The sequence below is a fragment of the Zootoca vivipara genome, chromosome 1 (genome assembly GCF_965207765.1).
Source record: "Zootoca vivipara chromosome 1, rZooViv2.hap1.1, whole genome shotgun sequence".
Lineage (NCBI taxonomy): Eukaryota > Metazoa > Chordata > Lepidosauria > Squamata > Lacertidae > Zootoca > Zootoca vivipara.
In genome coordinates, this window is record NC_142582.1 from 52,872,328 (window position 1) to 52,897,685 (window position 25,358).

The 25,358-nt window shown below is 43.0% G+C and overlaps 3 protein-coding genes across 3 annotated transcripts; 1 reads left to right on the forward strand and 2 right to left on the reverse strand.

The window, feature by feature from the left end:
* Positions 1-31: 31 nt before the first annotated feature.
* Positions 32-970, reverse strand: LOC118089997 (olfactory receptor 5M5-like). The gene has a single exon (XM_035125253.3). It carries the CDS (start codon positions 968-970, stop codon positions 32-34), a length of 939 nt encoding a protein of 312 aa, XP_034981144.3.
* A 5,441-nt stretch (positions 971-6,411) lies between these two features.
* Positions 6,412-7,359, forward strand: LOC118097658 (olfactory receptor 5M11-like). The gene has a single exon (XM_035140765.3). It carries the CDS (start codon positions 6,412-6,414, stop codon positions 7,357-7,359), a length of 948 nt encoding a protein of 315 aa, XP_034996656.3.
* Positions 7,360-12,675: 5,316 nt separating this feature from the next.
* LOC132592493 (olfactory receptor 5AP2-like) lies at positions 12,676-13,638 on the reverse strand. The gene has a single exon (XM_060277505.2). The coding sequence runs from the start codon at positions 13,636-13,638 to the stop codon at positions 12,676-12,678; it is 963 nt and encodes a 320-aa protein (XP_060133488.2).
* Between the last annotated feature and the right edge of the window lie 11,720 nt (positions 13,639-25,358).

Here is a 25,358-nt window from a genome sequence, read left to right on the forward strand (position 1 = left end):
TTCATTTCATAACTAGTGAACGAATAGACATTTAATGCAAGAACACTTTCCTCTGCAATAATCTCTTCAAGGCACCCTTGACCTCCTTGTTCCTTAGGCTGTAGATCAACGGATTTAGCATAGGGATCACCACAGCATAGAACACAGAGACTATTTTGCCCTGTTCTATGGACAGGCTAGAAGGACGTCTGATGTACATGACGAAGAGTGTCCCATAGAAAAGGGTGACAGCTGTGAGGTGGGAGCCACATGTGGAGAAAGCTTTGTACCTCGCTCCGGTATTGCGAATTTTCAGAATAGTGAAGAGGATGAAGGTGTAGGAAGTCAGAATAACAGCTAGGGAGCTGATGAGGTTGAAACTGGCAGAAAGTAACATCAGGGTCAATTTGACATGGGTGTCAGAGCAGGACAGCTTCATGAGAGGTGGGTCAGCACAGTAAAAGTGGTTGATGACATGGGAGCCACAGAAGGCCAGACGGAAGGTGAATATGGTCTGTATCATGGCATCTAGGAAAGCATATGCCGAGGGAACTGCCACCAGCCACATGCAGACCTTCCATGACATCTTTGTGGTATAGAGCAGCGGGTTGCAGATGGCTACATACCTATCATATGCCATGATGGCCAGGATGAAGGACTCCGTAAGCACCAGTGCAATGAAGAGATAACACTGTATCAAACATCCAGTAAAGGAAATGACTTTATAGTCTGCTACAAAATTGGTCAGCATCCGAGGTGTGACATTGGAGGAATAGCAGAGGTCTACAAAGGACAGGCTGCTGAGGAAGAAGTACATGGGAGTGTGGAGTTGGGAGTCCATCTTGATTAATGTGATCATCCCCAGATTCCCCAGAAGGGTGATAATGTAAACAACTGAAAACAGCATGAAAAGAGGAAGCTGCAGCTCTCTACGATTTGTGACACCCAAAAGAATGAAGTCAGATACAATTGTGTTATTTCTTTCAGCCATCTACACATTTATAATATCTTCTGAAAACGAAAGGAACATACACACAAAGAATGTGAAAGCGGACTTATTATTTGATGTGCTGGTGAAGCAATATTCTTCTCTGGTTTTATTCTGTGGTCTCAAACCTCTTCTGCTTTTGTGTGTGATTCAAAGGAGGATATTGGGGTCCTTTTTATCTCTGTTGTTTTAACACACAACAGAACTAGCTTGAAGACAACACATTTTGTTTCATATTAGACTTTGTGCTACCTGAATGAAAAGGGAATGAATAATAGAATCATAGTTAAAATGCACATGTGCACAAACTTATAAATTTGGAAAAGCTTAGTATTATATGAGGGAGGAGACTACACAGAGAATAAGAACACAGAAAGCACCATCTAGTTCAGTATTTTCTTTCTCACACTAGCCAAACAGATGCATTTAGAATGTGACCAAAAAAAGTGTGTGAATGCTATTCTGCCTTGTTTAGCTCCAACATCTGATTATCAGAGGTATCTGGGGAGCTGCGCACGACCACGCAAAAGGCGCTCCCCATTTGATGTGGGGAGCGGTCATTTCAGACCAACTACTCATAAAACCCCAGACGAGGTTAATTATTTTTTACTCACTTCCAAACTGTAAAGCTGCAGGGAAAACCACACCACACTAAAATTTGACAGGTTCTGTGCCCTCTTTAGCAGATGACTTTGCCTGCAAATCTCATCCATTCCTACCCTAAAATAATAATTAAAAGGTATTTTTTTTCCTGACTGAATCGCCAACTCTACAAACTACTTCAGACTGAGGTCTGTTGTTTTCCCACAGTTCTGAATCGGGGTCCAAGCTAAATCTTGCTGTTGGTGGACACATCTAACTGCAGCTACTTCAGAAACAGATGGGACCACTGCACAGTGGCAGTCTTTCTCAACACACCATGCTATAGAAATAGAGTCCAATGGATGTTAGGTTGAATGCCTCCATTGATATAAGATGTCCCACACCCAAATATAGGCAATGGATGCTGGTAAAACCTACCTGAATGAGGAAAGAGGCAATTCCACAGACTCCCAAGAGCACCGGCGGCTGAATGAAGCAGAAGGCTTTATATTCATCTATGAGCCCAGGGAGATTGTCTCTGGAATGGCTCTTCTGCTCCACTTGTTGTCCTCTAGAGCCCTGAGAGTAAAATTACTGCTCTCCATCGGATTCATGGCAGCTGTTGTTGGCAATGAAAATGTGCCCCCTTTCCTGTTTAATTAGACTATAGTGGTATGGCCTTTTGAACTAATATGAATCAGAAGATCAGAGTTTGCCATCCTGGAACGTACAGGAGCCATGATGCCTTCGAAGGGTTCACTGCTGTCTCTGAGCTTTCATACTTTATTTCTTGAAAAAGTAAGTCTGTAGCCCTCCAAAAATGAAAGTTATGGGACAAAATGTACAGTGAGTGTTGGTGTGGCTACATTGTATATACTGTATATTTTTCCTACTGAAGAATGTCCCCTGTTGCCATTAGACAGCGACGGGACCTGTGTGTGTGTGTGTGTGTGTGTGTGTGTGTGTGTGCGCGCACACACACACACACACACATGTAAAACCAATATTGTGTGATTTCCAGAATCAAAACCAACACAACATGCAGTAGCTGATTGTCCATAATAAGCATAACTTTGTTGAGGGGTAGCCATATCTCTTTTGCTGTTTCTGGCTACGCTCCCCATGACAGCCATTTTGTCTTATGGCATAACAGTTGTTTTTTTTACCATTGCCTCCAGAACTCTCAACATTTTAAATGTACCCATTGGTTCAAAAAGGCTGGCAACCCCTGCAGCACATAATGTAGAGATGAAGATTTGTTCTGAATTGGGGATGAGGAGCCAGAAGTGGAGTCTTACTAGATCATGCCATATCCACCTACATCAAATAACCAGATGATACAAATGATATCTGCGTGGCTATGGACCATAATGTTAACTGCATAACTGCAGTACTGCACAACGAGGGGACAGAAAGCTAAGATGAACATGAGCCTACATTCTTCCTAAGCTTGCTAATAAAGACAAAATAGAGATGGTTTATATTGTTATATGCTCCCTACTTCCTCACATAGTTAGAGCTTCCAAGCAGAAGCACTTACCTGAGTTCGGGAGATGAGACCACTGAAAACTTATGACTTTTTGTTAAAAAAGAAGAAGATAAAAAATAAAAAGTATATGTGGAAATATACAAATAGAACATAGCTGGAGGCAGGCAGCTTTCATCCTTCTAGCAGGGCAGCATTTCATTTCAATCACCAGAGACACTTGCAATGCAAATGAGCTTCTAGAGCTCAAAGGTGAGTTTCTGCTTCTCTGTCCTGTGTTTCCCATTCCCCATCTTCTGTTCCAAAAATGCTCCTATTGCCATTGTACCCCAAAAGAAGACTCAGGGCACAATACTAAAGTGGGGGGATGTTATATTTATTAAAATATGAAAACAACAAGAGGATCTGCAATAACCAAATAGAAAATTGAACTGATCAACCAAATCAAATAATCCAAGCAGGAAAGTTCCTCATTGATGGAGAGATCATATCCCTCCTTGCTCCTGGGCATATCGTCAGGTACGACCTATGACCCCACAGCAAATATTGAGGAAACACTTCCTCCTTGCTACCAGGGCCTTGGGTTTTTGAGCCAAACATTGCATCACAGCCCACTGGTTTGATGTTCTCCCTAGTACATTCGCTACATGACACCCTCAATAACCCACAAAGCAATTGCAATGGAAGCAGACCGAGGAGTGCATTTAACCATAATGCCTTGCATAATGCCTCAGGAATTTACTCAAAAAGATCTTAATTCCACTTTGCTGCCTAGACTACAGGCCAGATTAAACCAAAGAAGGAACTCCACTCCAAACAAGGAACTCCCAGCAGAGTAAAGTAGGTGAAAACGAGGCCAAATCCCAGGCCAATTAGGTGCTCTACCAAGAACTCCTACTCAGTCCCTTCAACAAGCATCTAGCAAAGTTCACACTGTACAAAGGCAGGAAGGGTGTGTACCACACAGTTTGAGGCCGTTCTGGTCTGTGACTGTAATAAATTGATTGATAATTGACTGATTGATTCAGTTTGGGGAGGAGCTGGTTTATAAACTGGACCATCCCCACACTGGCCTTGTTCACCACAGCTGAGGAAGAAGAAAACCCAACCTGAGTTTTCTTTTATGAGGGAGTAGGGTATGGCAAACCTGCCCCCACCCTAGAGTGGGAGTGTGATTGTTCCATCAAACACATACACCTGCCCTCAAGTGATAGTTTTCTGCATTCAAAACATCCCTAGGTAATGAGGAACTATTTCCCAGCCATGCCAAGCCATTAGCCCAAATGCTGCTTAATGAAGGTGTGGCCATGCCTGGATTCCTAACAATTATGCTTCTATCTCCATACCATGAAGAAACTGTGTTTGTTCCCTGTTTAAGGAGAAATGCTACAGACATCCTCCCGAGACCCTGGAAGACCCTGAATGCTGTCCATAGCTGCCAAGTTTTCCCTTTTCTCTTGAGGAAGCCTATTCAGCATAAGGGAATTTCCCTTAAAAAAGGGGGGAGAACTTGACAGCTATGATGCTGTCGGTGCCAACAAGTAAGGAGAAGAGAGATGGCGGGGCAGCAAATCCATCTCCACATCTCTATCTGACAGCCCTGCTAACCTGGAGGCTTGTGTTTTGTTAAATTGGAAATATTGATTTGCATTGTATTTTTGCTTGTTTAACTTACAATAGAATTGTATATGAACATGAGTTTGACCAAACTGCGGGAGGCAGTGCAAGACAGGAGTGCCTGGCATGCTATGGTCCATGGGGTCAAGAAGAGTCGGACACGACTAAACAACAACAAGAATTGTATAGTTGTTTATTGGTCCTGTTTATATGATCCATGCATATATTTTTTTGCTTTTCTCTGCTTATTTTTATTACTTTGTTCCCCCCTCTGGGATTGAAAGCATTCACAAAGAGCACTCTATAGATGCTGTAAATAAAGAAAGAAAACAAATAATTAAATGCCTCTTTTCAAACAGGCTATGGCAGTTGTAGAAAGAGGTTGTATTCCGCTCACTCAAAACCCCACAGGAATCACAAACATAAATATGCTTTTCTATTCTCAGCAACTCTGGAGGAAAGAAATTCTCAGAATATTCTTAATTGACTCCTGAGGCTGTGCTAAAATAATGATTGTGTCATATCTTTGGGGATCCATGCTAGTAGGGGAGTTCAGGAAAATGTTATTGGTCACATGTCCTAGAGCTAAGGATGACAGTACAGTATAAAACTATTCTTCTGCCTAGCTCCAGTGTCAGTGCTCTGGACAGCGCCAGATTTAGGGCAGTTTCCCTGCACAGGGTGCTGAACCCAAGGGGCACAAAATTGAGAAGATCCATCATTGAGAAGATTCATTTGGGGGCACCAAGTTCTGGCTTCATTCAGGGTGCCATACTACCGAAGATTACCTGCTCTGGACTCTGGGTGGAAATGTCTCCAACATTTCCTGAAGTGGTAGGCTGAACATGGCTGTAAAAAGTATTCATGATTTGTCCCAGGAACAGTGATTATTTGTAATTCTGTACAGCACTATACCTTATTTGGGGGGGGGGGTTGTTTCACTCTACAGAATGGCAAGACTGTGCTGGCAAAACATTCCTGTGATTAGGGTAGCTGCTTATTTGTCATCAAAAAAGAGGACATGGGTTGGCATGAAATTAGCACATCCTAATTTATATGTATAGGTTGAAAGAATTCGATAATTTAAGGAGAAATGCAATATATCTCACCATAATGGGGAAGTATGTGAGTGGATGACTTTTGTTTCTGCTCAGTCTACAGTCCAGGGGCTAATTGCTGATGAGCAAGTTCAAGGCTTCTGCTATCTCTTCTTACGGCTCTTTATCTTAAAACAGGACTTGGACCAGACAGCCCTTCAAACAGAAGATGTCTTCAAATTGAGGACTGTCAGCTGGCAGCACTTCAAATAGTGAACCACCTGTGCAAATGGCACCTGACCCAGTGATTGTGGCATAAACTTACACACGGGATTCCTACTTTCCTCTATTCTTTCAATGGGAAATATCTGGGGCTTGTTTGTGCCTAGATGGGCTTGAAGAGTAGACTGGGAAAAGACTGGGAAAGATCCTGCTTGGGATATTTCCTCCAGAATCCAATTGCATGGTATGTTCTAGGCCAGCCTTCAGCATGTTTTCATGTTTATTCTTCCACAGATATTCTACTCAATTGCCATGGCCTTCAACTAGAACAATAAACTTACTGATGACAATGATGCTCTTATCTCCTGCGAGGGAAGTATATTGTGCCAGCATCTGCCCGAAGGAAGAAACATAAACTGGGTTGTTTTGTCTTTCAGGAAAAGCACTTAGACTGCCTGCATTTCAATTCCTGTATCTCAAAAGGAAAAAAGCATAGCAGAATGGTGAAAGGGAATAGTACATCAGCATCTGAATTTATTCTATTGGGATTTGCAGAGTATCCTAAATTGCAGCTCCCACTCTCTGTTTTGTTCCTGCTGGTCTATATGATTACTGTTGTGGGAAATCTGGGGACAATCACAGTAATCAAGATGGATCCCCAACTCCACACCCCCATGTACTTCTTCCTCAGCAGCTTGTCCTTTATAGACTTTTGCTATTCTTCCAATGTCACACCTCGGATGTTGGCAAATTTAGTTACAGGCCACAAATACATTTCTTTTACTGGGTGCTTGATACAGTGTTATCTCTTCATTGCTCTGGGTCTCACAGAATCCTTCATCCTGGCCGTCATGGCATATGACCGGTATGCAGCTATCTGCAACCCACTGATGTATCACACAAAGATGACATCAAAGGTTTGCATGTGGCTGGTGGCAGTTCCCTCTGCATATGCTTTCCTAGATGCCATGATACAGACCATATTCACCTTCCGCCTGACCTTCTGTGGCTCCCATGTCATCAACCACTTTTACTGTGCTGACCCACCTCTCATGAAACTGTCCTGCTCTGACACCCATGTCAAACAGACCCTAATGTTACTTTCTGCCAGTTTCAACCTCATCAGCTCCCTCGTTGTTATTCTAATCTCCTACATTTTCATTCTCTCTACGATCCTGAGGATACCCTCTGTTGAGGGTAGGTACAAAGCTTTCTCCACATGTGGCTTCCACCTGATGGCTGTCACCCTCTTTTATGGGACAGTTTTCGTCATGTATATCAGGCGTCCTTCTAGCCTGTCCCCAGAACGGGGCAAAATAGTATCTTTGTTTTATGCAGTGGTGATTCCCATGCTGAATCCACTGATCTATAGCCTAAGGAACAAGGAGGTCAAGGATGCCATGAAGAGACTGGTAGGGAAGTATTTTACTAATATACACCGTAAATGATAATGTCCATTAATTCCTTATCTAAAGGTTAATATCCACTATTATTTATTGCCATTAATTGTGTGAAGTCTATGCTTATATAAAGAACTGTTGTGAGTGCTGTGTGTTTATCTTCTGCTTGTAATGTGGAAGTGAGAGCTGGACCATAAAGAAGGCTGATCGCTGAAGAACTGATGCTTTTGAATTATGGTGCTGGAGGAGATTCTTGAGAGTCCCATGGACGGCAAGAAGATCAAACCGATCCATTCTGAAGGAAATCAGCCCTGAGTGCTCACTGGAAGGAGAGATCCTGAAGCTGCGGCTCCAATACTTTGGCCACCTCCTGAGAAGAGAAGACTCCCTGGAAAAGACCCTGATGTTGGGAAAGATTGAGGGCAGTAGGAGAAGGGGACGACAGAGGATGAGATGGTTGGACAGTGTCCTCGAAGCTACGAACATGAGTTTGACCAAACTGCAGGAGGCAGTGGAAGACAGGAGTTCCTGGCGTGCTCTGGTCCAGGGGGTCACGAAGAGTCGGACACGACTAATCGACTAAACAACAACAACCATGTTGGTCAACTACTGCAGCAGAATGGGTTCAGCTCTTGATCGTTCTTGATCAGAGCTAGTTTCAGATTAAATTAATATTGCAGTTTGCGGCACCTGCACTTGCTGATACTTATAAAATGGGAAGCCGGCTTGCTCTTACATTGTACATTTATATAGTCTAAAGCAGGCATCCCCAAACTGCGGCCCTCCAGATGTTTTGGCCTACAACTCCCATGATCCCTAGCTAAGAGGACCAGTAGTCAGGGATGATGGGAATTGTAGTCCAAAACATCTGGAGGGTCGAAGTTTGGGGATGCCTTGTCTAAAGACAGAAGTGGACATTACAAATGAAATGGGACTGCTACTGAAAAATAGCAGCCTAGTGCACTTTTGTTCAAATTAGAGCTGCCCACCCCATTATTATCATCTCTGATTTTAAGGACATGTGTTGTATAGAATGGCCATTATGATTTTAAAGCTGTGTGTAGCTATTCAAACATGACATCCAATGTATGCATGTCTGGCAGACTTGGGGATGGGAAGCCATGGGCAAAGGAAGGTGCTATCCAGAGCCTTCACTGCTCATAGACTTTTCACACATCTATGTAGGTTTGAGACCATAGCAAACTCTAATAACATGGAGGAGTTGCTGAAAGGAAGCATACAAGGCACTTTCCAACCACCTTAGGGACTCCACTCCAGATTTTTGTAGGATTTACTGTGGCTGGAAAATATTCCACAAGGCAGCAGAGGTTTAGGATCAGAGTTTTCCTTCCCCTAGATGGGCAACCTTCTCAGGTTGATGAGCCCCATATGCCTCTACACCATGTGCAGAAACCGCCTTCTTGACCGTTGGACCCGCTATTGGTCTTGTCCACTCAATCCATAATAATAATAATAATAATAATAATAATAATAATAATAATAATTTATTATTTGTACCCCGCTCATCCGTCTGGGTCTCCCCAGCCACTCTGGGCGGCTTCCAGCAAAGATTAAAATACAATAAAATGTCACAGATTAAAAACTCTCCTAAACAGGGCTATCCTTTTCTTGAAGCTGAACCAAAAAGAGCTTCTTGTGCTCTTTTGGTTTCGTAATGTGAGCTGGAATATATGGATACTGTGGGGGCTCCAAATTTGGTCACCACCAGTTACCAATGCAGTCATCAATGACCCAGTCTTGCGACCCAGGATCTCTGTCATTAAACGTTTGAGACCTTCTACCTCATCTTCTCCTGGGAGCCTACAGGGCTTCACTCTTCACCTACAGAGGACAGACTAGTCCCTAACACACTGAGGGTTTAAGACCCATTGGCTACCCACACCTGGTTTATCCCAGGGTGTGTTGTATGCTGTGCTGACAACTTCTGGAAGCTACAGGTGAGAGCCGAGTGCTGGATGGGGATCAAAGGTGGACAAACTACCCCAGAAGGAGCATGATGTACTACCCCTCCCTGAAGGCCCCAATATCTGTCTTCATTTAGTAGAATAAAAGGACAAAGATGTGCAGGAATTTCACAACAGCAATTGATTTGTTGTTAAACTAAAAGTGATTATAGTAGAAATAAAACTGAGCCAATACCCAAGAATGACATTGATACTGTCCAGTAAAGTTTTTAATCATACAGTGATTGACCTTTTGTTCACCTTTTGTTACATATATTACAGTGGCTTTGTAAAGTAAAGGTAAAGGACCCCTGGACAGTAAAGTCCAGTCAAAGGCGACTATGGGGTTGTGGCGCTCATCTCGCTTTCAGACCGAGGGAGCCAGCGTTTGTCCACAGACAGCTTTCCGGGTCAAGTGGCCACCATGATTAAACTGCTGCTAGGAAGCCGTTTACCTTCCCACTGCAGTGGTACCTATTTATCTACTTGCACTGGTGTGCTTTCAGACTGCTAGGTTGGCAGGAGCTGGGACAGAGCAACGGGAGCTCACCCTGTTGCAGGGATTCGAACCGCCGATCTTCCAATCGGCAAGCCCAAGAGGCTTGGTGGTTTAGACCACAGTGCCACCCATGCCCCAGTGGCTTTGTAAGTCTATATCTCAAAGGGTGTGAGAAGATCCCCTCAGCTCAGTTTCCTCCATACTGAAGTTCTTTTCAAAAGTATCCCTCACACATTGGGCCAGTGCATGAGAAGAGAGTGGGCCTGCTTTGACAGGCCTTGCACCTGCCATGTGCCTGTCTAACATCAGCCTGTACAGTGCAAATGTCTGCAGGGGCAGAACCTTTATATATGTATGATTCCATACAGTGGTATGTGTGAATGCCTTCTCCTGCAAATGCTCAGATGGGGAGGAGGTAGTTGGTTCATGCAATCTCTGGGTGGGTTAGTCAGCATGGATTTGAGTTGCCAAATATTCGACTGTTGAGCATCATGGAGGTTTTTTTAAAAGGACATTTATTGCTCAGAAGGAGCTCTGAAGCACCCTGAACAGGCTTACATTCATCAATGGGAAACAACATCTTCTTTTCCTTCCTTTTCTCAGAGCTCCATCTTCCGTCTGATGTCTGCAACAGCAACCTAAATGGGCAGGATCCCTGTGTATTTTCATAATACAATATGTATTCCAGGCCTACCAGCAGAATGATAAAATGGTGTAGCATTGTACACAATGATACTTTTTTCTGTGCAGTATGTATATTTGTCATACATTCAATGTAAGGTATTTTATTGAATAAACAAACCAGGTATTTTATGCAAATGAATCATTCCCCCCTTTGCCCCCCCCCCATTTTCTCAAGTCTAACTCACCAAAACCTCACAATGCCCTACAGTGTGGAGTACCATTTTACACCAAAAAACTTCCAGGGAGCATCCCTAACATGACATCACATGTGAATACAGTCTGTGTTGCATCTTTAATTCATCTTGCTCTGCTAAATTTATCTTTTTGTAAACCACTTTGAGGCTTTTTCTACAATCAAGCGGCATATAAATTTTATGAAATAATTACCATTATAAAATGAATTCTCCTACTTTTTCATTTCCACTGAAGGTCATGTTAGAGCTGGAAATCGATAATATTGGGGGGGGGGGTAATACAATGGTGTTTTATCAAAAAATATTGTCATTACCGGTATATTTCTAGAATTGAGAAAATAAATCATCTTTATGAAACCTTTAAATAGTTTGTATTTCAATTTGATATTTTTTTTGTGGATGACAAGACTTTTGCAAATGTTGTTAGACTACGGCTCCTATTATTCCTGATTATTCATCATGTTGGCAGTGGCAAATTGAAAATATAGTTCAACAACACCCAGAGGATACTCCTGTACTAAATTATACAGCATATTTTAATTCAGCAAATGAATTAAATGCAGACAGAAGGGTTCCTTTCATTCATGTACCTGTAGGGCTTTTGATTGGCTGAAGGATCGAAAGAAAGAGGTGCAGGGTTTTGTTTTGTTTTGTTTTGTTTGGCCAATTACCCCCTCCCATTGAAGCCTCTCACACTGTTCTGGAAGGATCCAGAACCCTCCTGAGCAGGTTTCGGGGGGGGGGGGGCAAGTGACTGCAGGGGGAAATGGCAAAAATCACCTTCTCTGTTGCTGCTGCTGGAACTCCACTCAGAGAAAGCTCCTGTTGGAAGAAAGGAAATTAGGACCCAAGCCTATGGATGGCATTCAATGCTAGCCCTACTCAGAGTAAAGGTAAAGGGACCCCTGACCATTAGGTCCAGAACGACTCTGGGCAGGGCCATCTTAAGGGTATCCAGCGCCATAGTGCAAAAATACCTCCGGCGCCCCCCCCATGGGCTTGCTAGGCACCGTTGGAATGGCGGCTTGCAAGCCTGCTGTTGCGAGGGGGTGTGGCAGGAACAATGCACCGAAATGAGCCCTTTTGAGCGCTGCTCCCGCCACCCCACCCCCCGCCTGGGCTCGGGTGCTGCCGGAGCTCTTTCTGCAGTGTGCCCTGGCTTCACCTCCACGTGGGCCGTGCAGCTCCCCCACTCACTGGGGCACCCCTGAGAGGCCGGCGCCCTGGCACAACGTGCCAGTCAGCCCAGTGGGAAGGACGGCTCTGACTCTGGGGTTGCAGCGCTCATCTCGCTTTACTGGCCGGCGTACAGTTTCCGGGTCATGTGGCCAGCATGACTAAGCCGCTTCTGGCGAACCAGAGCAGCACACGGAAACACTGTTTACCTTCCTGTCAGAGCGGTACCTATTTATCTATTTGCACTTTGATGTGCTTTCGAACTGCTAGGTTGGTAGGAGCAGGGACCGAGCAATGGGAGATCACCCCATTGTGGGGATTCGAACTGCTGGCCTTCTGATTGGCAAGCCCTAGTCTCTGTGGTTTAACCCACAGTGCCACCCGTGTCCCAGTCCTGAGTTAATACACATTACTAACTTAGGTTCATAAATTTCAATGAGTCTACTCTGAGTAGGACTTAGTTGAATGAAACTCTAGGTCTCCATAAGTTATTTCTGTGCAATCTGGATATCTGGCTGAATTACAAGTCATTAGGTTCCGTTATAATGAAGTTAGGTATATAAGAAGCTGTCTTATACTGAATCAGATAATTGATCAGTCTAGATCAATATCATTTACATTGACTGGCCGGGACTCTCCCGGGTTTCAAACTCTCTTCCACTGAGCTGCAGCTCTACCCCAAACAGTCTGTTCTTCCCAACATAATGAAAATATAAGCTAAACAGAACTAGGTAAAAATCAACTGACAACATTTACATTTAACAATATATTTATCAAATTGTGCTAAAGCTAGTCTACTACCAACATGCCCAAAGCACACACTGATAGTATTCCAGTAGGCAACATGTTAAAACATAGCTTTCCTATGCACAGCTTTTCTCAGAGCCTCTTTTACCTCCCTGTTCCTCAGGCTGTAGATCAGTGGGTTCAGCATGGGAATCACCACAGTGTAGAAGACAGAGACTATTTTGTCCTGGTCCATAGAGTGGCTGGAGCTGGGTCTCAAATACATGAACAGGATCGTTCCAAAGAATATGGTGACTGCCAGTAAGTGGGAAGCACAGGTAGAGAAAGCTCTGCGCCTCCCTTCTGAGGAGCTGATCCGTAAGATGGCAGAGAGGATATAGATGTAGGAAATGAGAATTGTGATGAGGCAACTTAATTCATTAAAACTGGCAAAGACAAAAATGATGATCAGGTTGATGTGTATGTCAGTGCAAGAGAGTGCGAGGAGAGGGGGCGTGTTGCAGAAGAAGTGGTTGATGATGTTAGAATCGCAGAAGTGTAGGTGGAACGTGAAATAAGTGTGAATTGCTGCATTTATAAATCCAGCTAGGAAGGACGCAGTTACTAAGTAGCTGCAGACTTTCCATGACATAATCACCTTGTAGAGGAGTGGGTTGCAAATGGCATTGTACCTGTCATATGCCATTACCGCCAAAAGGAAACCCTCGATGCCCGCAAATGAGCCAAAGAAGTAGAACTGCGCTGCACATCCACGGAATGAAATGATGTTAGCATCAGCTACAAAGTTTACCAGCATCTTGGGAGTGATGACGGTGGAGTAACAGAAGTCAACAAAGGATAGGTAGCAAAGGAAAAAATACATGGGCGTGTGAAGTCGAGAGTCAATTCCTATTAAAACAATCATTCCTAGATTACCCACGATGCTGACAGCATAGATCCCTAGAAAGATCACAAAGAGGGGAATCTTCAGTTCTGGCTGATCTGTCAGTCCACGAAGGATGAACTCAGTTGCTGTGGTGTAATTCTCCATGACCATTTCCTCACCATGTGTAATTTTTCGCATCCTAGAATATTGGGGGGAAATGGTGGACCTGAACTTGCTTATAAGAGTGAATACCAAACAGATGTTCAATTCCTCCCTTTCTGTTCTTTCATGTTCTGTTTCAGGATACTCCCATTCCATTCCCGCGGTCTCTTTCCCACTCTTCCCTGAATAAACAGTGTTCTCTGGCCACCGGTCATGCTCAGTTTTCATTGGTCTGTTTTTGAATTTTACCCCAAGTTAACCAGGTTTGCTAGTTTTTTGCTATATCTACAAATCTTTCAGGTCCCCCAAAGCCTGCTGATACCCCTCTTGTGTTCCTGGCTGGTGTTACCATTTTGGCTACATAAGGATTGATGCCTGAAGAATGAGTTACAGGCTGGTATAGATTGGGGTGGGAAATGGAGGTAAAGTGTCCCCAAAAGATGAATGTCCCCAACCAATTTCATATGTAATGTCTGGTCCATTCACTAAATAGTTCACCCAGTTTTATAGCCTATGTTTTGTTATTTGAGCAAGTAGACAAAAGAGCACTCTTTATGCTCAGCAAATTTCTGCAGCGGGTACAAGGACACACTAAATGCATTGAAACTGCAATGAGTCTCTTTCAATAGATATTTGGCCAAATTAAACAGGTGCTTTTCTGATGCGAGATAAGAATTTGTCTCTTGGTGCCCCACTTGGTGTGCTTAAAACAAAAGCCTTAACTGAATCCTTTGGCTATTTCCCAATGGAATCAGGGGCTGCTACTAATTTATAGCTCTCAGAAAAACCAAGAGAGCTCTACAAAGGTTAGTACCTTACCTTTTGGCTTTAGCAGTGATGTGCATGAAATTAAAAGGTTTTGTAGATCATTCAGTGACTCTCTTCTGATATGGTCCATGTTCTTGGTTCAATCTTTCAGTTTTAGCAGGTCAAGGCTTAATATTAAAAGGAATCAAGGGAAACTGTGACTTCCAATTAAGAAACAAGGATTTTATAGTTGGTTTTGGAAGTCCTTTTTGGATATCATAACAATATAAATGCTCTGTGGACCTAATTAAAACATCTTGTTGCCACATCTTGAGAAAATTCAAAATAGACACTGAGAACAACCCTCTATCCACCATCCAAGTTTATTTATTTAGAGCTTTTTAACCCCATTCTCCAACCGACAAAAGTCTCTGTGAGCAGCTTATAAATATCAGTGGTAAAATAGTTTTTAACCCCAGGCTTGCAGACTACAGAACACCAGAAAAGGAAAGGGGGGTGATAGGTAGGAGGACAAAAGCAATAGTTACAGGTATAAGGCAAACATTTGGAAAGGTAGTAAAGTATTAGAAGACTGTCTTCAGATCTATGACTTCACCCAGTGAAATGGATGTTAACATCTTTTTTTAAAAGAAAAAGAAAACATTAAATATGGATAAATCCACATACTGTTCTGTATATAGGAACAGTAAAAAGGTAAAGGCAAAGGTACCCCTGACCATTAGGTCCAGTCACGGACGACTCTGGGGTTGCGCACTCATCTCTCTCTATAGGCCGAGGGAGCCGGTGTTTGTCCACAGACAGCTTCCGGGTCATCTGGCCAGCATGACTAAGCTGCCTCTGGCAAACCAGAACAGCACACAGAAATGCCGTTTACCTTCCTGCCGGAATGGTACCTATTTATCTACTTGCACTTTGATGTGCTTTCGAACTGCTAGGTTGGCAGGAGCAGGGACTGAGCAACGGGAGCTCACCCTGTCATGGGGATTTGAACCACCAACCTTCTGATCGGCAAGCCCTAGGCTCTGTAGTTTAGACCACAGCTCCACCCGCGTCCCTATATAGGGACAGTAGTATCCCCCCCTTTTTTTTCAAGGCAGTTATTTTGTATCAAGAACCATTGGCCAAATATCTATTGAAAGAGACTTATTGCAGTTTCAATGCAGTTAGTGTGTCCTTGTACCCACTGCAGAAATTTGCTGAGCATAAAGAGTGCTCTTTTGTCTACTTGCTCAAATAACAAAACATAGGCTATAAAACTGGGTGAACTATTTAGTGAATGGACCAGACATCAAGAAGCATTGCTGCAGTATTTTCAGTTTTAAGTACTCCACAGACCCATCTGGAACGGATTAATCCACTTTCCATTACTTTCAATGGGAAAGTACGCTTCAAGTTAAGTATGGACTTCCGGAACCAATTACACTCATACCTCGGGTTAAGTACGCTTCAGGTTGAGTAACCGCGGACCCGTCTGGAACAGATTAATCCACTTTCCATTACTTTCGATGGGAAAGTTCGCTTCAGGTTAAGTGCGCTTCAGTTTAAGTACTCCATGGACCGCCTGGAATGGATTAATCCACTTTCCATTACTTTCAATGGGAAAGTTGGCTTCAGGTTGGGAGCAAAATTGTAACTGGTATCGGAATAGTAAGTATGGGGGAAATTCACACAGCTTACCCCTCCACATTAATATTGGTTCTCTATATTTTATTTGTGGACAAATAACATATAAAAGGTTATTTATGGGATGGTGGGGAAGGGTGCAGAATGCACTCAGTCCAAGGGATCCATGACCTTGTCAATGAAAAAGAGAGGTACTCTTGCTTTCAAAACAGTGGGTTGATGGGTTTCCCCTAGCAGCAGGTTGAGTGTGGCTAGTCCATAGACAGGTAAAGGATTGAGCAATGGAGGAGGAGGAGGAGACAAAGAAAGAACAAGATAACTACAAAATCAGTGAAATTGAGAATCAGTCCATTCTCATTCTAAAGCATTTTCTAGAGGATCTCATAACTTTGGTTGGCTTCGGGGATATCATGAAAGCAAAGAATAATTTATAAATTCATTTGGAAGACTCCTCATTCTATATTGTTTGACTTCCATTTTTTTGCTTTTACACTTGCCAAATTTCATAAATTAAGAAAACCATTGCAGGGAGAGCAAAGAATTGCCTTATAAATTACAGTATTTTCTGGAAGCAACAAAGAACCAAACAGGCAATGACATTCCATATGAAAAAAATTAACATCTTTTTATACGCATCAACAGCGGCCAGAGTAACAATTGCAAAAACCTGGAAGGCGCCCACTATACCAACAAAAGGGGAATGGATAGATAAACTATGTGAATACCTGGAGCTAGATAAATTAACAGACTTAATATGACAAAAACCGAAAGACAAGACTAAGAAACAATGGGAATGCTTAAATGATTACTTAAAGAAAATAGGCTTGGGAAATAAAACATGGCTATGTTTGGAATAACTCTGCAGGACAAGAAACACAAGAGATAAAAAAAAATTCAGATTACTTATCCTATATAATAATGTCCAAGTTGTCCCTGCGTCCAAGCTGTCCCGTGTGTCCCTGGGTCACTGCGCATGTGCGCTAGGGATACAGGAATTGGACAGCAGAGACTGCGCGCGTGCACTCTCCCCCCCTCTGCCTCCTCCAACCGCCGCTCCCGCCGGACACCGCCTCACTGCAGGGCACATCAGGGAAGCGAGGGTGGAGGCCGGCGAAGGCCTCCTCACAACCCTCCCTGGCCCGTGAGAGGAGCGGCGGTTGGAGGAGGCGGGGGGGAAGAGTGCGCGCGTCCTTCCTGTCGGCGGCTGGGGGAGAGGAAGGAAGGAGGAGAAAGCAGCGCTTTCTCCTCCTCCGTTCCTGTCCCCCTGCCGCCGACAGCAAGGACAGGTCCCAGGGTTCGGAGAAGCGCTGCGCAAGCGCTTCTCCTAACCCTGGGATGTCTGCTTCCTGTCGGCGGCTGCGGGAGAGGAACGGAGGAGGAGAAGGCAGCGCTTTCTCCTCCTCCGTTCCTGTCCCCCTGCCGCCGACAGCAAGGACAGGTCCCAGGGTTCGGAGAAGCGCTGCACAAGCGCTTCTCCGAACCCCAGGATGTTCTAGTGCCCGTTATTAAACGGGCTGAAAACCACTAGTTATGGATATAAGATAGTGTATTATTATGAGACAGTATAAAGAAACAGTAAAATATAAAATTACTGTGTCGAAAGCAGTGGAAGTGTTCGAGGATTTAAAATAATCTTGCTGTTAATTATTATTCTTTTTTCTTTCTTTTTTTCTATATCTCTTACTTGTCTTTTCTAAATTATTTCCTTTTTTTATTAACTTTTCACTCTCCCAGTAGTATTACATCAGTGTTTCCCAAACTCCAGTCTTCAGCTAGCAGGAGAAGTGCTCAGGGATGATGGGAGTTGTAGTCCAAAAACAGCTGGAGACCCAAGTCTGGGAAACACTGTGTTACGTGCTATTTGCGACACTAGTGAACGGAGACAACTACAGTGGTACCTCTGGTTATGAACTTAATTCGTTCCAGAGGTCCGTTCTTAACCTGAGGTGCCACTTTAGCTAATGGGGCCTTCCACTGCTGCCGCGCCGCCAGTGCGCAATTTCTGTTCTCATCCTGAGGTAAAGTTCTTAACCCAAGGTACTACTTCTGGGTTAGCGGAGTCTGTAACCTGAAGTGTTTGTAACCCAAGGTGTTTGTAACCCAAGGTACCACTGTATAAACCACTGGTGTTATGCCATTTTAATTGTATAGTTTCCATACTGATTTAGGAGATGTGTGCAATGTCAGAGTACAGGCAATGGCATGCAGACAAGAACATGACGTATTGACAATATTCAGGATACAGAGGTTGACAAATATAGTAAATGGATTAGCTACAGCTCTGGCCTTGGTTCACTTGTAGGATTAAATGATTCTCATTTACTTAACAATCTTGATTCTAATTAGTAACTTCTTCAATGACTTGTGGCTAGCCCTGTGAGGCTTTATTAAAACAAACATTTTACTGGATTCTGCACCCCAGAGAAGACAAGCAAATGAATGAATAATTGTGTACAAAGGACATTATTAGGAGGATATAAGTGTTGGCATTCTTTGCTGATAATGTCCTATTATTTTTAATTGCAACATACAGAACTCCGTAGCACAGTCTATAATTATTCCCTATGCGCTGTGTTTGTCCCATAACAAAATAACCCTTAGAGTATTTTTCACGCTATGGAATGATATGATGCAAAATACATCTTAAAAGTGTACATGTGGAGTTTGGATGAGTAGAAATACAGGAGACAATATAATTACAAAACAATTCCTACAGGTTTCAAGGCACTAAAAGCTCAATGAGCCAGCAATAATAAAAATCTACCTAAACCAGAATAGAAAATTCAGTTTCCCAATTCATCCATTTTACAGAGACTATAGCAGTGTGTGTGTGTGTGTGTGTGTGTGTGTGTGTGTGTGTGTGTGTCATAGATCCAGGGTATCAGACTCTGTTAGTGAATGGAAGAAATTAGTAAGTGGTAGTGTTTTTAGATAATATTTGGGATATGAAGGGAAAATACAAGCTGCAGAACTGTGGCGAACAAGAAATTTGTGAGTTAACTTATGCAAACCAGCCTGGCCACTCTAGCTAGTGCACAGCCATTGAGAAACAATGGGGAACCAGGTACTGGGCTATTAAGGGCAATTGGCCATACAAAAAGGTGTACTTTCCCTTTGCTCCAAAGAGTTGGCAGAGACAGTAGATTTGGGATACTGCCAAGCTGACAGGGTGCGTGGTCACAAAAAATGGGTCCCTTTTAAAACAGGGGGGTTTGGAGAAGGGGAGGGACCATTCAACAAAGGTTCATGGGAAGGAGAAAGGAGGTGCCAGAACTCCAGGCAGAGGCCATGTGGGCAGGACAATTTTAAGCACTAGTAATGACAGTTTTACATTCTGCTGCTTTTATCTGGCTGATTATTCAATTGTGTGTGGGGGTGTGTGTTTGTTTTTAGATTTACTGTTTTTTTTTTTAAAAAAAAATACTGAACACAAAGCACTGTTTTCCATGACAAATATGTGCAGCGATGTCAAATAACACATGCAAATAACACATGGCATCAAAATAAACCTGCAATTGTATTAATGTTTTATAGATTTTTGTTTCAGTGTACAGTGGTACCTCTGGTTATGAACTTAATTCGTTCCAGAGGTCCATTCTTAACCTGAAACCGTTCTTAACCTGAGGTACTACTTTACCCTACTTTAGCTAATGGGGCCTCCCGCTGCCACTGCATCGCCAGCACGCGATTTCTGTTCTCATCCTGAGGTAAAGTTCTTAACCCGAGGTACTACTTCCGGGTTAGCAGAGTCTGTAACCTGAAGTGTTTGTAACCCAAGGTACCACTGTATCTCTTTATTGTTGTTGCTTTGGATTTCAAAATGCATTGAAAATCAATGAGAATAAGTATTTATTAAAGGCAGTATATAAAGGCCTCAAATAATAAATAGATTAATAAGTAGTCAGTGGTATGGACCATAACAAGGGGAAAGTTGTTGCTCAGATAATTTCCTAGCATATTTTGATGAAATAAAAACCCTTCTAAATGACACACATTTTTTAATCTAAAGGGAAAACTTTTTTTCAAGATTCTTTCAACTTTGTACATTAACTGAAGGTTAGGTATTCTCACCTCCATGGTATTAAAATAATTTCACAGACCTCTATTTTTAATGCAGATTTTGTTTCAAGTCTGTATAATGCTTATTTTTGAAGATATTGACTTCAGAATTGGTGGGGGAATATGTTAGTGACTTTTTCTGAAGTAGAGTTACTATCTTGAAATCAGACCATGTGATCTGATTTCATTTCCAAAGTTCCCTGGCTCAGTCTGATATGGAGAAGAATTCCTTCCTTCCTGCTGCCACTGGCTGAGGCACTGGCAACAATCAAAGAGAAGGAAAACTGGAGGTCTGAGAAACCTCCCTCCCTTTCTTCTTCCTCCTCCATCTCTGACACCTAGACTGTTTGCATCAGATATGCCAGCAGCCCTGGGAAATGTAATTTCCTATTGTGTCAGAGTCATAAAGGTAAAGGTAAAGGACCCCTGACAGTTAAGTCCAGTCGCGAACGACTCTGGGGTTGCGATGCTCATCTCGCTTTACTGGCCGAGGGAGCCGACGTTTGTCTGCAGACAGCTTCCGGGTCATGTGGTCAGCATGACTAAGCCGCTTCTGGTGAAACCAGAGCAGCACACGGAAATGCCATTTAACTTCCCGCCGGAGTGGTACCTATTTATCTACTTGCACTTTGATGTGATTTCAAATTGTTAGGTTGGCAGGAGCTGGGACCGAGCAATGGGGGCTCACCCTGTAATGGGGATTTGAACCACCAACCTTCCGAAAGGCAAGCCCTAGGCTCATAATTCCTTCCAATCCTTTACTGTGGGGCCACAGGTTGAGCCTGCATGTCTTCTTAAGCCCCTATGCCTGAGCAGGACGTCTGGAACACCTTCAGCATAAATCCGGGAATCATGGACTGGGCTTTATGAGCACCAAATCAGCAGCAAACAGCGGAAGCATATGTAGAGGTTTAAAAGCATTCCTCATTTATTTCTACTAGCTGCTGCATATTTACAAAATGTACTGGCGTCATGAGTGTTACAGCTTCTCACATAGCCATCTTATCTACAGCAGAGATAAAGCTAAAATAACACCACCACACAGCAGACAGAGTCAGGAACGAAAGAACAAAGAAATAGTTCCCACCTCTCCTCTCTCATAACAGCAGATCACCAGATTCCCACAAAGGGAGGGGTGAAAATGCTAACACTGTGTACCTAGTAGAGCAGAGTTATTCTGTGAAGTCCTGGTTATCTATACAGCCGTACCTTGGTTTTTGAACAGAATGCGTTCTGAAAGTCCGTTCGACTTCTGAAATGTTCAGAAACCAAGGCGTGACTTCTGATTGGCTGCAGGAGCGTCCTGAAGCCAATTGGAAGCTGCAGAAGCTGTACCGGACATTTGGCTTCCGCGGCAAAGTTTGCAAACCGGAACACCTACTTCTGGGTTTGCGACGTTCGAGTTCCTAGTTGTTTGTGAACTAAGCTGTTCGAAAACCAAGGTATGACTGTACACCAAATAAGTCTATTTAAAGGAGGAAATGTATAAGGAATGGTACATAGGCTAGCTAATAAAGAACTGTTGTCATAATGTCTTTCAATATGAGTGTATGTATGTTACCTGATGGAGCCTTTGGATGCAGGGACAAATAATAAAGGACGAATAATAAGGGAAGCTGTTTTCTTCATGTCTCACATGAACTTTCCAGAGGCATCCAATTATGCACTTTTGAAGCAGAATACTGAACACAATGGACTGCTGATCCAATTCAGCATGGGAGGTGTGTGTGTGTGTTTGTGTGTGAGGTGTTTCTATGTTGCTTTTCATTCAAATGAATCCCAAAGCGGCTTAAGAACAATAACATGATAGAACATAATAGAACACCACAAATACAACATAAATAATAAACAGTGGTACCTCGGATTAAGAACTTAATTCGTTCTGGAGGTCCATTCGCTGCCACCGCACCGCCACCACGTGATTTCTGTTCTCATCCTGAAGCATGCGAGATACTATTTCTGGGTTAGCGGAGTCTGTAACCTGAGGTACCACTGTAGTATAATTAACAAATAATCAGTGAAACAATTACAATCTATAAAACACTGTCAACAAAGCAACGACTTAAAAATCAGCTAAACATCACAATTAAAGCAAAAGTCATATTTTATGATTACCAAATAATATAGCATTAGTAATCTATGAAACAATACAGTGGTACCTCTGGTTAAGAACTTAATTCGTTCCGGAGGCCCATTCATAACCTGAAACTGTTCTTAACCTGAAGCACCATTTTAGCACCATTTTAGCAGGAGCACGATTTCTGTTCTCATCCTGAAGCAAAGTTCTTAACCTGAGGTACTATTTTTGGGTTAGGGGAGTTTGTAACCTGAAGTGTTTGTAACCTGAAGCGTTTGTAACCCGAGGTACCACTGTAGTCAGAACACTTAACAAAATAGCAACCAGAAAATAAACTAAGCACTGTTATGTTCACACACACACACACTCTCCCACCCCTATGACTCATAATATTTCACTCTGTTCAGCTCATTAGAATACACATACACATACAGTGGTGCCTCGCTTAACAAATGCCCTGCTTAACGAAATTTTCGCTTAACGAAAGGTTTTTTCTAGCGGAGGTTGCCTCGCTAGACGAATTCATTTTATGAAAAATTCGTCTAGCGAATCGTGGTTTCCCATAGGAATGCATTGAAATTCAATTAATGTGTTCCTATGGGCAAAAAAAAAATTCAAAAAAATTCAATGCATTCCTATGGGATTCGCTAGACGAATTTTTCGTTATAAGAAAAGACCCGTGGAATGAATTAAATTCGTCTATCGAGGCACCCCTGTACGTAATGCCTGCAGCAGCAACTCCCTTCTGAAGGTTCCTCAGGCTAGAGGTGGGGTGGCAAAGGTGAAACCAACCAACTCCTGATAGCAAACAGGGTCTCTCTCCCCTAACAGTACTTCTTCTTCTTCTTCTTCTTCTTCTTCTTCTTCTTCTTCTTCTTCTTCTTCTTCTTCTTCTTCTTCTTCTTCTTCTTCTTCTTCTTCTTCTTCTTCTTCTTACAGCTCCCTTATGAAAGTTCCTAGGGCTTGAGGATGGGACAAAGGTGGAAAAGCCATTACAGTACCTGCTGGCCAACACAGAGTCTCTCACCCCTCAATGGATATATTCTGAAATACAGGAGGACTACAGCACAGGACTAAGCTTCCAACTTTAGGTTTAAAAGAAATAGGCTGGTGGGCTATGGTATATAACATCATATACTTAAAGTATTTAGGTAGTCGTTCCCTTTCTCCAGAGAATCATGGAAGAAGTTGTAGCTCTGTGAGGTGGGGAACATCAATGTCTAACAATGACTTCTCATTAAGTATCCACTCAAAATATAATTTCAATGATCTTTGGAGGAATCCATGACAGTTTTAATTATGAGATACTCTACTTCCAGAAAAGGAACTTCAAAGGAAGCACCATCCACATTTGGCTGAGGAGGATACTAGGACATATTGGGGGGACTGAGTCAATTCTAGGTATAATTTTCTGTATAACAGCACAAAATTTGTGTTGCTGAGGAAAGGTTCAAGAGAAAGAACTTCAATTAACATCTTTAATTATCTCTGTAAGGATGGAAGGGAGAAAGTGACAAGGGGAGGGGTACCCTTGAGAAGTATTTTTAATGGGTTCCTGTGGAGCTATGTAATCCTTGCATCAGCCATCTGAGCTGGATAAATAAATACCACCTTTCTGACTTGCCAGTTTACAATAGCTAAGAAGCAGAGGAGGGGACAAAAGTATGGACTGAGCGTCTGACTTCCAGGTGGGATAAAGCTTTTCAAAGCAGGAGGGGTTCAAGGTTGTGTAAGTAGATGAGGGAATTTTGGAAATTTAAGAAGTCAAGGTTTCTGCTTGAGGAACCCCCTAGCAAACATCGTCCATGCTAGAGATTCCATCTTGCTTATAATTCTTACTCAAGTTGACATTGAAATCCAAGCAAGAATCTCCTGAAAGCAGTTGTTGTTGTTGTTGTTGTTGTTGTTGTTGTTGGTTGGTTGTTTGTTTGTTTGTTTGTTTGTTTTACTGCTAGAAATGGGCAACAGATGGGCACAACAATATTTAACAACCCACAATGCTGTGCTCTTCCAAGGGTAGTCAGATTAAAATGCCTGGTGAGTAAGATGTAGTGATGGCCACTGACCTGGATGGCTTTAAAAGAGGATTCGACAAATTTACGGAAGAAAAGACTATCAGTGGCTGCTCTGCACAGTGGTTATGTTCTACCTCCACTGTTACAGGCAGCAATACTATATGCTGTGAATCACAAGTGAGGAGAGTGCTATTTCATTCATGTCCTGCTTTTGGACTTTCCATAGGCATCTGCTTGGCTGCTGTGAGAGCAGAATGCTGAATTTAAGAGGACTTCATCCTAATCCAGCAGGGGTTTGCTTAGCTTCTTAATGTTTATATATTCAAAACCAGGACAATCTCAGGGTCATTATCTTCTTTTATAGTAAAGGTAAAGGTAAAGGGACCCCTGACCATTAGGTCCAGTCGTGACCGACTCTGGGGTTGCGCGCTCATCTCGCATTATTGGCCGAGGGAGCCGGCGTATAGCTTCCAGGTCATGTGGCCAGCATGACAAAGCTGCTTCTGGCAAACCAGAGCAGCACATGGAAACGCCGTTTACCTTCCCGCTGTAGCGGTTCCTATTTATCTACTTGCATTTTGACGTGCTTTCGAACTGCTAGGTTGGCAGGAGCTGGGACCAAGCAACAGGAGCTCACCCCGTCACAGGGATTCGAACCGCCGACCTTCTGATCGGCAAGCCCTAGGCTCAGTGGTTTAACCACAGCGCCACCTGGCACAGCTAACAACTCAGAGGGATCTGCACAGGGAATATTTACTTCAGTTGAAGAGCCAAAATATAAAATGGAATCTGGAATAAGTCAGGCAAACAGGGTGCTACAGAGACCATGGATATAACCAAGTGAACTAGTAGGAGAATGGAAAGTTCCAGGCCCTGTGCTGTTCTCATGGTTCTCTCAGGGGAGGTTGGGCAGAAGACTAGAATATCAATTAGCTCTCAGGAAGAAGAGGTGGTAGCAGGAGAAGAGTAACATCAGGAGAGTATAGATGCTTTCTCCCCTTCTCCCACAGATTAGTGATTTGAGGGAAATTTAAAAAAATTCCTTCAGTAGCACCTTAAAGACCAACTAAGTTTTTATTTTGGTATGAGCTTTCGTGTGCATGCACACTTCTTCAGATACAGTGAAATGGAAGTTTCCAGGCACTTCCATTTCACTGTATCTGAAGAAGTGTGCATGCACACGAAAGCTCATACCAAAATAAAAACTTAGTTGG

Excerpts from the sequence above, each read along its gene's own strand:
- LOC118097658 (XM_035140765.3), top strand. The coding sequence starts at position 6,412 with ATGGTGAAAGGGAATAGTACATCAGCATCTGAATTTATTCTATTGGGA.
- LOC132592493 (XM_060277505.2), bottom strand. The coding sequence starts at position 13,638 with ATGCGAAAAATTACACATGGTGAGGAAATGGTCATGGAGAATTACACC.
- LOC118089997 (XM_035125253.3), bottom strand. The coding sequence starts at position 970 with ATGGCTGAAAGAAATAACACAATTGTATCTGACTTCATTCTTTTGGGT.